Genomic DNA, 12,355 nt, shown 5'->3' with positions numbered 1-12,355 from the left:
CCTGCGAAGATGAGCAGCAGGGGTCCCAAGAAGGCAAGTGTCCATCTTTTCCTGGGCCTGGTCATGGAGGAGAGACACCAGGGGGATAGGTGGACAGTTGCTGAAGGTGTGACTTTTTCCTTCCTGCCTTTATCGAGTACTGATTCTCTTGCCACAGCTTCAAACCTCATTAATCTATTTTACCATTGACTAGCCCACTAACTTACCCTTTCCACCTAGGGTTAGGACAATATCTACGACAAACCAGGATACATCTTCAGCATCTGTAACTAACTAACTTTGCCCCTATGATTTTTTCTATATGATCTTTATGTACACGAAGTCGGATTTACTGCAGCTGCGGGAGTCCCCTCTCTCGCAGGTCTGGCCTCCAGCCCTCTCGAGGGCCCACCTTGAGGACGGGTTCATTAACCCAGAGAGGTGGAGGAAGCGCACGTTAAGGGGTTTTTTAATTAAATGTTTTTTAAAAGTTGTAAGGGGTTATAAGGATGGGGGGGGAGGGGTTGTAGGGATGGGGGGGGGGAACTGGTTAGGAGGGATGGAAGAGCCAGGCACTCAGGTGTGGTCGAAAGAGGAGGGGGCGGAGTGGGGGAGGAGAGGGAAGATAGCATTCCTATGCAGGGCACCTTAATACCAACGGTCGTAGGGAGGGGCAGGTGCGAGGACAGTTTAAGAGCACGTAGTCGGTTGGGAAACCGGGGTTTTTGGTCATTCCCGGTCGTTTGTACCAATCCCTGCATACTAGGTGGTCAGGATCTACAGACCCAAGGCCTGAGACTGCTGTTATGCAATGCGAGGTCCGTTGTTAATAAGGCCCCCCTCATCCACGATCTAATTTTGGAGGGGGACCCGGACCTCGCCGGAATAACCGAGACCTGGTTGGGCCACGAGGGAGGTCTACCCCTTGTGGAAATGTGCCCTCCAGGTTATCGAGCATTTCACCAGCCTCGGGCCCAGGGAAGGGGCGGTGGGGTAGCAGTGATTATCCGGGAAGACTTAGAGCCGAGAGAGTTCACTGTGCCGCAGACATCCGGGTGTGAGTCCCTCGTCGTGAGATGGGGCCCAGGGAGGCAGTTGGGCCTGCTGATAGTATACCTGGCTCCTCGCTATACTTCAGCGGCCCTGCCCGAACTCCTTGAGCTGATCTCATCGGTGGCGGTTGAGACCCCCAAACTTTTAGTGATGGGGGATTTTAATCTGCCGTCGATGGGAGAAGCGTCTGAGGGGGTTCGGGAGTTCATGGCTTCCATGACAGCCATGGACCTGACCCAGTTAATTCAGGGCCCTACTCACGAGGGAGGCCACACCCTGGACCTTGTTTTTGTCTCTGGCCAGTGGACGAGTGATCTGGGAATAGGGGATCTAGACACTATTCCCCTGTCATGGTCGGATCACTCACTTCTCCGGCTGGACTTCCCTGGTGCTACCCCCCGCCGCGAGGAGGCGGAACTGGAAGGTATTAGATGGTTCCGCCCCAAGCGCCTGATGGAACCGGATAGGTTCCAGACGGAACTTGGGCCACCTCCTGTGGACCTGACCCGCCCCCGAGTAGAGGACCTGGTAGTCGCATGGAATAGTGCGGCTACCGGGGCCCTAGACCGGGTGGCGCCTTTGCGGCCTCTCCTGCGGCGAAGAACCACCCTGGCACCTTGGTTTACCGAGGAGCTAAGGGTGATGAAACGCCACAAGAGACGCCTAGAGAGTCGTTGGAGATCCTCCCGTTCCGAATTTGACCGAGCACAGGCACGAGCCTATTTGAAGACGTACCTTGTGGCACTAAGAGCGGCCAAACGTCAACATTGCGCTGCTCTTATTGCGTCTGCAGATAACCGCCCTGCCGCCCTGTTTCGGGTGACCCGTTCCCTCTTGTTTGAGAGACCACGGGAAGCCCCTTTACAGGGCAGAGCAGAGGAGTTTGGGAATTATCTACAGGACAAAGTCGCTCAAATCCGGATGGGATGGACCCCTTTCAGTGGTTCAGTAGAGACGCCCGTTGCGAGTCTTGAGGGACCGCTTTGGGAGGAGTTTGACTCGGTTGCCATCGAGGATTTGGACAGGTTGCGTGGACGTCTGCGACCCACCACATGTTTATTGGACCCGTGTCCCTCCTGGCTTGTACTGGCATCCTGGGAGGTCACGCGTGACTGGCTCCTGGGCCTGGTGAACGCCTCGTTGGGTGAGGGGTCTCTACCGGCCGCCTTGAAAGAGGCGGTGGTGAGGCCCCTGCTCAAGAAGCCTTCCCTGGACCCAACGGACCTAGTCAATTATCGTCCAGTCTCCAACCTTCCTTTTTTAGCGAAGGTTGTAGAGAGTGTGGTAGCACAGCAGTTCCCACGTCACCTGGAGGAAAATGATTATCTAGACCCGCGCCAGTCCGGCTTCCGACCCGGGCACAGCACGGAGACGGCCTTGGTCGCATTGGTTGATGATCTCTGGAGGGCCAGAGATAGGGGTTGTTCCTCTATCCTGGTCCTATTAGATCTCTCGGCGGCGTTCGATACCATCGACCATGGTATCCTGTTGCACCGGCTAGAGGGGCTGGGAGTCAGAGGCACCGTTTTACGGTGGTTTGGCTCCTACCTCTCTGGTCGGACGCAACGTGTGTTGACAGGGGAGCAGAGTTCGACCCGGAGGCCACTCACATGTGGAGTGCCACAGGGATCGGTGCTCTCGCCTCTCCTGTTCAACACATATATGAAACCGCTGGGCGAGATCATCCGTGGTTTTGGAGTGGGATATCATCTGTATGCTGATGATACTCAGCTATACATTTCCACTCCGAACCACCCCAATGAGGCCGTCGAAATGATGTCCCGGTGTCTGGAGGCCGTACGGGTCTGGATGGATGGCAACCGACTAAAACTCAACCCTTCCAAGACGGAGTGGCTGTGGCTTCCGGCCTCCCGGTTCAACCAGGTGCTTCCATCTCTGGCCATCGGGGGCGTCCAACTAGCCCCCATGGAACAGGTGCGCAATTTGGGCGTCCTCCTGGATACCCGGCTGTCCATGGATAACCATGTAACAGCCGTGGCAAGGGGGGCGTTCCATCAGGTTCGCCTGATGCGCCAATTGCGCCCCTTATTGGACCGGGATGCCCTACGCACAGTCACCCATGCGCTAGTGACGTCTCGCCTGGATTACTGCAATGCTCTCTACATGGGGCTTCCCTTGAGATGCACTCGGAGACTACAATTGGTCCAGAACGCGGCCGCGCGGGTGATTATGGGGAGGACTAGATACTCCCCTGTAACACCTCTCCTGCGCGAGCTGCACTGGCTGCCTGTGGTCTACCGAGTGCGTTTCAAGGTTTTGATTATGATCTTTAAAGCGCTCCATGGCACAGGGCCTAGTTATATGCAGGATCGCATCCTGCCCCACACATCCCTACGACCAATTCGCTCACACAGAGAGGGACTTCTCCGGGTGCCGTCCGCCAAACAGTGCCGGGGGGCGACACCCAGGAGCAGAGCCTTCTCTGTGATGGGCCCAGCCCTATGGAATGACCTCCCCCGTGACATCAGGATGATTTCCGATCTCCGCTCCTTCCGTGTACAGCTGAAGACCCACCTCTTTCAATTATCCGGCCTGGCTCAATCGCAATCGTAATTTTCCCATTCCTCCAAACTGTTTTTTAAATTGTTCTTAAATATTAATTTTATTGGGTTTTTACAATTGGGGTATTTTAAAGCAGATTTTTAACTGTCTATTGATGTAATTTGCTTCCTCCTCCGTGTATGTATGTGTGTTGTGTATGTATGTACGTTTGGTGTTGTTATATATGTTTCATGTTATATGCTCCATTGTACGCCGCCCCGAGTCCTACTTGGAAAGGGAGCGGCTAATAAATCCAAATTTATTATTATTATTATTATTATTATATCCTGCCTCAACTTGGTGTCCCTGGCCGGAATTTTTCTCAGCAACTGCCTCAACCAAAGCAGGGCTGCCCTGGAAAGGAAGGAGGCTGAGGCGGACGACTTAATCGCCAATGCTGCCGCCTGGTGAGTTTTGTGGCAAGCAGTCTCGGTCTTCTTGTCCTCGGCCTTGAGCCCCTCTAATAAGTCAGGGGGAAGAACAGACGTAGAGGTGAGTGCCGCCACAGGAGGATCAATTGGAGGTAGCTTAAGCAAATCCTCCAGGCTGGCATCTACTGTATAAAGCTTCTTATCATTGTTGCTGGGGGTAGCCATGGTAGCAGGCTGCGCCCATTGCTTTTGAACCATGTTGAGGAATAGTTTGGGAACTGGGACTATCTCCTGGGCCAACACAGGTTCTTCAAAAAAGTCCCCAGATAGATCATCTGGGTCTTGGGCCGTCAGAGCCAAGGGGGTAGACCCCATGCGGGTTGTTACTTTAGCCTTATCCAGAATGATTTTGAAGTTGGTCAGTTTAAATAGGCCCGAAAAGGTAGGCTTTTTGGAAGAACCACCTTCATCCTCCGTGAACTCGGCTTCCTGCCTAGACAATAAGTCTTCCTCCTCCTCCCAGTCCGAATCCTCCGAGGCTAGGATGGAATGGGGGGACTGGGTGAAAGATGCTGCACTGGGAGCAGCCTGGGGCTCTAGATGGCGGGTCTTGTGAGTGCGTTTGCCTCTCTGTTGCATGCCCGCTTCGATGCCCTGGGAAATAGCCCTGTTGATGACCTCCTGCACTTCTGCTGAGAGGTTGGGCCCTTGATCCTCGACTGGGCAAAGCCTGGGGTCGGGCCTGGGAGGTGGAAGCTGCGGTGCCAAGGGCCCCAGGGGGCTGGTCCCTCCTCCAGGTCCGAAGGACAGGTGAAGAGGTTGATCCGCCATCAAGGGGCCTGGTGAAACTGCCATGTCCAAGGAGACCGTGGGCGAGAATTCCTGGCCTTCCCCTTCACTATCAGAAATAGGGTGAGCCTGGGCAAGGGTAACCTCCCTGGAGGATTCCTCAGGGGTCACCAACTGGGAGGCTTGGGCCTGTTGTTGGGCCTTGGAAAATTGTTTTTCTAGGGCCTTCTGGCGGCCTATGGCATTAGGCCCGGGTTTGGAATAAGGCTTGTTGCCTCTGATGGCCTCCCTGGCAGCCATGCTGGCCTGCATAGCGAAGGCTTTGGAGGAAACCCCCATTGGTTCAGGGTTTTCTGGGGTCTGATCTGCCATGGCGTTAATAATGGGCCCAAATTGAGACAGGGAGGGAACCACCTCCACTCACCACCTCACAGTAGCCCACCGCAAGCCAAAGCACTCAAGAAGAGACACAGAAGGTTGCAGGATGAGATTCAGCCAAGGCAGGGATATAGCGCCAGCAAAGCCAGCTCACAGCGCTTGCAGGAGAGTAAGGGCTGCGATCCAGGCGACCACAAGCACTTGCCGCTTCAATCCGAAAAGGCTGGGGGCCCAGATCGTTGGTTTAACAGGTCAATGATGTCTCCACACGGCTCCTGCTATGAGTCAGGCTTCAGGCAGCTCCGGCATGCAGTCAAAATCGAAATCGAAACTGGCGGGGCTCCAAAATGGCGGCCGGAACTCCCTGCCGCCTCTCCAGCCCTTTTTAAAAGTGCCGCTATCACTTGGGAGAGCCCTGAGGGGCCGGGCCGAACGCCGGCTTGTAAAAAGCATGGACGACAGCAACGGAGCTCTCAGTGGGGATTTCCTCCCGCAAGCAGGTTTGCTGCGTCGGTGTCGGCGGTCCGACCCACATGCTTCCCCAACAGCTGTCTGTGACCCTGCGGGGCCCAAGCAAGATCGGGACACCGGGAGGACCAAGGGGTGAGAGAGAAGCCAAATTGGAAATTAAAACAATTTTTTCTCACCAAGCCTGCTCCAAAGTAAATATCACAATCTTTTCCTTCTTTAATATAACTGAGAGTCCAAGCAATCTATCTAGAATTGAAGAGAAACTCGAAGCGCGTCCACTGGGCTAGCTGAATTGAAAAAATCTGAAGATAATCAGCACCAGAGGCGTGGTTTAAAGTTTCAATTCAGATCTGGGCAGATTGGCTGTATTTAACCCTTGCTTGGACTCTCCAGAGCAGCGCCCTGGAAAAGAGCCACAACAATGATGAGGGGGTTGGAGGGTAAAAGATATGAAGAATGGTTACAAGTATTGGGTATGTCTAGAATGAAAAACAAAGGGACAAGCCTCCTTTAATCCTAGAAGTTGAAAATATTCCTTTCTTCTCCCCAAAGCCTGGGCATCACTCAGAGGTTTTATTTATCTATCTGCCATACCAGGAGTGTTGAGAATGTGTTAACTTTTCACCAATGAAAGAGTGTGCATAAAAACACACAAACCAGGCAAACTATTTCCTCTCTGCCGGAAATCCTAGATTCAATTTAAGACTTTTGATTCTTTGTGTGGCAAGCCAGGTCCCCATTCTTCTCTTTGTAGAAATATTTTTTACTACAGAGAACTGAATAATGCAATCAACTCTGGTGGACGAATGGAAGGCAGCATTACATAAAGTTGCTTTGTATCCAGCTCTCTTACATAACCGTACAGACGTAGACACGGCCTCAAGCTATTAACAGGGCTGACTGAAGTGTAGTGGTTGGGTGAATTCAATCCCTGAGTTAAATCATGGCTCAACAAAAATAACCCAAATGTGGGCGTCATCAACCATGGCTAAAGTAATCCTAATGGAGCACCTTGCATGAACTTTTCCCCTATGTGAACCTAACCATGGAAAAACATGTTTCCTTTGTCATGTTCCATAACATTGCCTTCATCACATCTCCAGACCATCAACAAGACAGACTTCGTTCTCCTTCATCATTCCAGTGTTAAAGATACTTTTTGCCTCATATTTGATGCTGTCCAAAGACAATTTCAAAATTGAGAAATGTTGTGAGGTTTGGCGGCTGGGGAAACTCAGCGACTACAAGAACCAAGGAAGGACAATGACCAACAATTATATTTCATGCTACTATGGCTTCCTTCTAACTCAGTGTTTCCCAACCTGGGAAATTCTGGGAGTTGAAGTCCACGCATCTTCCAGTTGGGCAACTCAGTTCTAACTTAAGGATGAGTGAAGACCACTTGGCCAAGCAAGGATGAGGAGGAGTTGCATACATAAATACAAACGTATTATGGACCAGGACTTCATTGATGAACCAAGACCAAGTTCAAATATCAGCGTCTATGGAGATTCTCAATCATCCAGGTCATGGTTTCCCCAAAGGTGATTTTTCCAAAGGGCGACTGAACTGTTTTGGTTTTTTCCCTTGAAAACATTCTGAAAAAGCTTCTTGGATTTGAAGTGAAATATTTTCAAGGAAAAGGTAACAAAGTCCAGTTGCCTTTTGAAAAAGCACCTTTTGAGACAACTATGTCTCAATCAGACATGATTGATGGATAATCACCACAGACAATTGTTAAACAAAGTCATTAAGTCGAATTCTATGGAGACTCTCAGTCATCCAAGCCATGGTTGTCCCAAATGTTCTTTTCCAGAAGGCAACTGGCCTTTTTTGGTTTTTTCTTTGAAAATGTTTTGCCTCTCATCCAAGAAGCTTCTTCGGTTCTGAAAAAGATTTTTGGATGAGAAGCAAAATGTTTCCAAAGAAAAAACCAAGAAAGACCAGGAGCCTTCTGGAAAAGAGCCTTTGGTTCAAATATCAACAGTAGAGACTGAAATAAAGAAGAGGCTGTTCCTGAAAGACCTCTTGGCATTAGAACTCTTCCCTCGGTTAGGCCATCGGGGGTTAAATGACTTTGGGCTGAAAACTGAGGGCAGAGCCTTCATGTACCAAAATGAGGGGCAGAAAATCTGCTTCTCTAATTCCCCAAAAATCCACATTTAACAGGCAACCTGCAGAGGGCACTTCAAGACCACAGTGAAAGAAAGAAGATCTGCAACCGGTGGGCCTCTTGTTGCTATTATGGGATGCAGGAAAAAGCAAGGCCAGGAAATATCCGCACTGCTGAACATAAACAACGGCAAACGAGGTTTTCATTTTTTTAAAGTCCATATTATCAATGGGAGAACTACGAGACCGTTTGCTAGTGCAGACAAAAATAGTAGCACTTCACTTATTGCGGCCGGTGGCTGTGCTTGAAGACGGTTCCTTGAGTCAGTTTTTCCAAGCTTTCTTGGGAGGGGGATTTTTTCCCAGTGTCAGAAAAAAATCACACTATAAACTACGGGTAGTTCTTGATTTACAACAGTTCAATTAGTGACAATTCAAAATTACAATGGCACTGAAAAGAGACTTATGACCATTTTTCACACTTACGACCATTATAGCATCTCTATGGTCTTGTGATTAAAATTCCGATACTTGCCAACTGACTCACATTTAGGACGCTTGTCCTGCGCTCGTAAGATTCCTTTTTGCGACCTCCTGACAAGCAAAGTTAATGAGGAGCCAGATTCACTTAACAACTGCAGTGATTCATTTAACAACTGTAGCAGGGAAGGTCACAAAATGGGACAAAATTTACTGAACAGTCGCACTTAGCAGCAGAAAGTTTGGGCTCAATTGTGGTTGTACAATGAGGACTACCTCCATTAGATGACCTCTGGAGTGGAGAAAGAAACCTGCCATAAGTACTAGAACCAGGACATTAAGAAAAAAAAATCAAGAAAAACATAAATCTGGGAGTTCCAAGAAAGCAGTTCAAGAAATGCTCCCGGGTGAAAGGACTTGTCATAGATCACAGTTTTGTATCAAACTCACTCTAGCAACGGCTTCTCAGTTTCGGCCACTTCATTTTGTGGGAATGGAGGTCCAGCCAAGGTTGTGAAACACTGCACTACTGGTAGTCCTTGACTTACGACCACAATTGGGACCAGAATTTCCAGAGTTAAGCAAAGCAGTTGCTAAGTGAGACCTGCCTGATTTTAACACCTTTTTTGCAATGGTTGTGAAGTGAATCCGGATTTGCTGGTCAGAAGGTGGCTGGGAAGGTGGCCGATGGGGGATCACAGGGCAGCGCAACCCCTGGAAATGCATCGCCAGTGCTGAGCACCTGGATTTTGGTTATGTGACCCTGGAACCAGTGGTGAAATCTAAAAGTTTTTACTACTGGTTCTGTGGGAGGGGCTTGGTGGGGGTCATGTGACTATGTAGTCATGTGACCAGGGGATCAAAAGACAGAAACTCACTTTAACCATGTCCTGGAGCAGGGTTGGACTAGATGACCCCCAGGTCCCTTCCAGCCCTGGATTATTCTCTGAAGCCTTGTCTAGTGCCAGGTTTGTAGGGCTTTCTTCCTCTCTTTTTTTCCCTCCCTCCCTTTCTTTCTTTCTTTCTCTTTCTTTCTCCCTTCTTTCTTTCTCTCTGTCTCTGTTTCTCTTTTTCCCTTCCTTCTTTCCTTCTTTCTTTCTCAGCACGCCCCACCCCGTTTTTGGCCTAGCAGGCTTCAGGAAGCCTCCTAGGAGCAAAAATGGACCCACCCACCCACCCCTCCCCACCCTGTTTTTGGCTGTGCAACGTGCGATCGTTGGAACTTTTTTAAGCATTTCTTACTACGGGGGTTCTGCAAACCAGTAGCATTTTTTGCTACCAGTTCGGGTGAACCAGCCTAAACTGGTAGCATTTCACCCCTGAACCATGGGGCGGCAATGGTTGTAAGTCCTTTTTCCAATACCGTCGAAGGATCAGTCACTGAACTGCCCGCACAGCTTCATTTAACAGTTAAGAGAAAGTAGTTAGAACTGATCATCAGACCGAACAGGATCTTACCTTTCCATTATTTAACTCATTGAGGGAGACAATTGTACATAAGCTCATCTGGATAGGGTAATAAACATTTCCGCACTTAAAATGTTCGGATTCTTGGGATTTCCATGGCTGCCGTAGCAGAAAAGTGCCGCCATTTGCTCTGATAGAAGGTTCTTGGTCAAGGACCTGCTGACTGTGGCATGAGCAGGCAAGTGGTGTGCAGGGATTGCGAATGTCCTCCAAAATACTTCCTAAACTCCGAGTTTCTGCGGAGGAACCTACTAAAACCCCAACATTTGGCAGAGTCCTTGCACACCCCGGGTTACCTCCTTGCACACAGGCATGGTGATGGTTTTCTCCTAGAACCCTCTTGGACATCTGGTTATCTATTAATCCCTCCTCCAAATCTGGAGTATCTGCTACACTCGTGAGGACATTAAAATCCTCGGCAGAAGTACACACCACTTTGATATCCATTTCACTATCACACCATTCCTCACAATTCAAAGAAGAATCCTTTTCCAGGCCTGCAATGTCCATCTCAACCTTCGTCAGATCTTGAGACTTTAACTCTTCTGTATCCAAGCTCTGGGAATCTGCTGAAACCGCAAAAGAGGACCGGGTATTCTCCGGGTCCCAAGGGGGCAAAATCCAGGGATCTCCTGGAGCAGAACCTGGGTCCTCATCACTTAATTTGTTAGCAAGAATCTCCTGCTTCTGTAGCAGTTCCGCATGTAATCCACGTCCATTGAGAACCAGGCAATCGTTTGGACGTTCTGAGTGGGGAAAAGATGGCATACTTTTCCTAAGAGGTGAACAAGGCCTTTCATTGCTGTGGGCCTTCGAGGCTTCATGAGACATCTCACCATTGATATCTCCTTGGAGTGGAGCTTGACCAGCTGAGATTTTGGAACCAGGGTGATCCCACATCTCAGAATCAGGTGTCAGTCTAGTTAATGAGAAACTGTTAGCATTATCATTCGCAATTATCAAAGGCTGCCTTCGATGAGATCGCTCCAGCCTTTGTCGTGCACAGTGGGAGACTTTTTGTGGTTCATCCTGAGAAAATGTCTTGGAAGATCCCCGCCATTTCCTAGCTGCCCCAGCCACACTATTAAAAAACCTAAGGACACCACCAAAATGGCTTCCCTTCCCTCCATGGCCAGGCTTTTTAGTCTGGTTAATGTTGTCTTTGCATCCTGCAGTGAAAGCAAGATAAGGAGGAGGACTCTCCATTGCGTTTTTCAAACTCTGAAGGCCCGGTTCTGCAGTGGGGTTCTCCAACTTGGAACAGTCCTTGCCTGTCAACGAAACCCCCTTTAGATATCCCCAGACCTCAGAACTTCTTCCTTTCTTATTCTCAGGAGCTACCAGGGCATCTTTTGTTTGAGAATGTCCTTCAGCATCCCTAGACTCTGGAGTTTTTTCAAACTCGGGGGCCACATTTTTCTGAGCCAACATGTTGTAACAATAATTATCAGCATTGCTACTACTGACTCCCAGCTCTAGCCCTCTGTGCCATTTGCTTTCGCTGGATTCAACATCCAGCACACAGCTATTTAGTTCAATATCCTCAAATGAAGAATCCAAGTCCTCAATGAAGCCAGCATAGGAGTGACGGTAAGGCCGTTGGCCATCACTGAGCTTTCTAATCCTATGGAGTGCTTTTTGTTCAAGATCTTCTTGAGTTTCCACTGAGATGATGATAGCCTTTGCTTTGGATGTATTTGTGGATAGACCAGAATTCCGTAGCTTCTTATAGGACCTCACTCTTTCCATGAAAGACATCTTACGATTCTGCTCCATGATCTCCACATGGTCTCCAAGGAATATCATGGATTGAGGCCGTTTGGGATTCATGGAGGATCCTTTCTTGCGGCCAACAAAATTCCAAATCCAACTGCCCCTGGCCTTCTTCTTATTCTTGCCCTCATCCTCTTTTCCAGGGTCACCGATGGCACCTGGATTAGGATACGTCTGTTCGGTGCATCTTTCTTTTGGGTTGGCTTGAAAATCCTTGGTTCCATATCCATTTGGAACTGGGGTAGAGCAACCATGTTGGTCAATATGTTCCATACTTCTAATGGTAACAGCCAAGTCCAAAGGTCAGGCCTCCATAGTCACAAATAGTGTCTCCTTTGCAGAACCTGAGGAGGAAACAGAAAACAACCCAGTTAAGCCTTCTGCCTTGAAACATAAGATATATAAAAAAGGAAAGTTCCATGTCCAAAAATAGTCTAACAGCTGAATTCCTACTTCACCAATAGCAAAAGTTCATTTGGTTCATTAGATTCATGAACAACAATACATGCGATTCTCAGCAAACTACTACTTCTTTCCTGAATTAATATTTCACAGGTACTTGCTTAAGGAATCAGGATGTACTTCCATCCATCTAAACAAGCAGAATTTGATGGAAAGAAAAAGGAACCAGCATTGACCAGTGATATATCTTCTATCAGGTGAGAAAGTCATGATTTTTGCTATCACTACATTACACTAAAGAGTATACTTTTCCTTAGTAAATAGCAGCTGCTGAATCTAAAACTCAGAGTTCTCACTTCCGGCACAAATGGACTGGCTCAAATGATCATAATTTTTGATATTTTATGCAAAGACTAAGCTCTCTGGAAAAGGCTCGAATGCTAGGAAAGTTGGAACGAAGGAAGGACAACCAACAGCAAGGTGGGAGGACTCATTACAGCAGCACGAGAAGCACCCTT

The 12,355-nt window shown here is 48.9% G+C and overlaps 1 protein-coding gene across 1 annotated transcript in view; it reads right to left on the bottom strand.

The window, feature by feature from the left end:
• Positions 1 to 11,779, bottom strand: part of ARHGEF9 (Cdc42 guanine nucleotide exchange factor 9) — a 292,276-nt gene extending 280,497 nt beyond the window's left edge. Inside the window, exon 1 of the mRNA XM_081963940.1 lies at positions 9,654 to 11,779. Within this exon, the coding sequence (XP_081820066.1) occupies positions 9,654 to 11,708 (2,055 nt within the window). The 5' untranslated portion in view covers positions 11,709 to 11,779. The remainder of the gene's footprint in view (positions 1 to 9,653) is intronic.
• Positions 11,780 to 12,355: the final 576 nt, after the last annotated feature.

Source organism: Natrix helvetica (genome assembly GCF_964273705.1).
Source record: "Natrix helvetica genome assembly, chromosome: 11".
Lineage (NCBI taxonomy): Eukaryota > Metazoa > Chordata > Lepidosauria > Squamata > Natricidae > Natrix > Natrix helvetica.
Note: the sequence above shows the minus strand (reverse complement) of the source record. Positions and strands in the feature narration are given on the sequence as shown.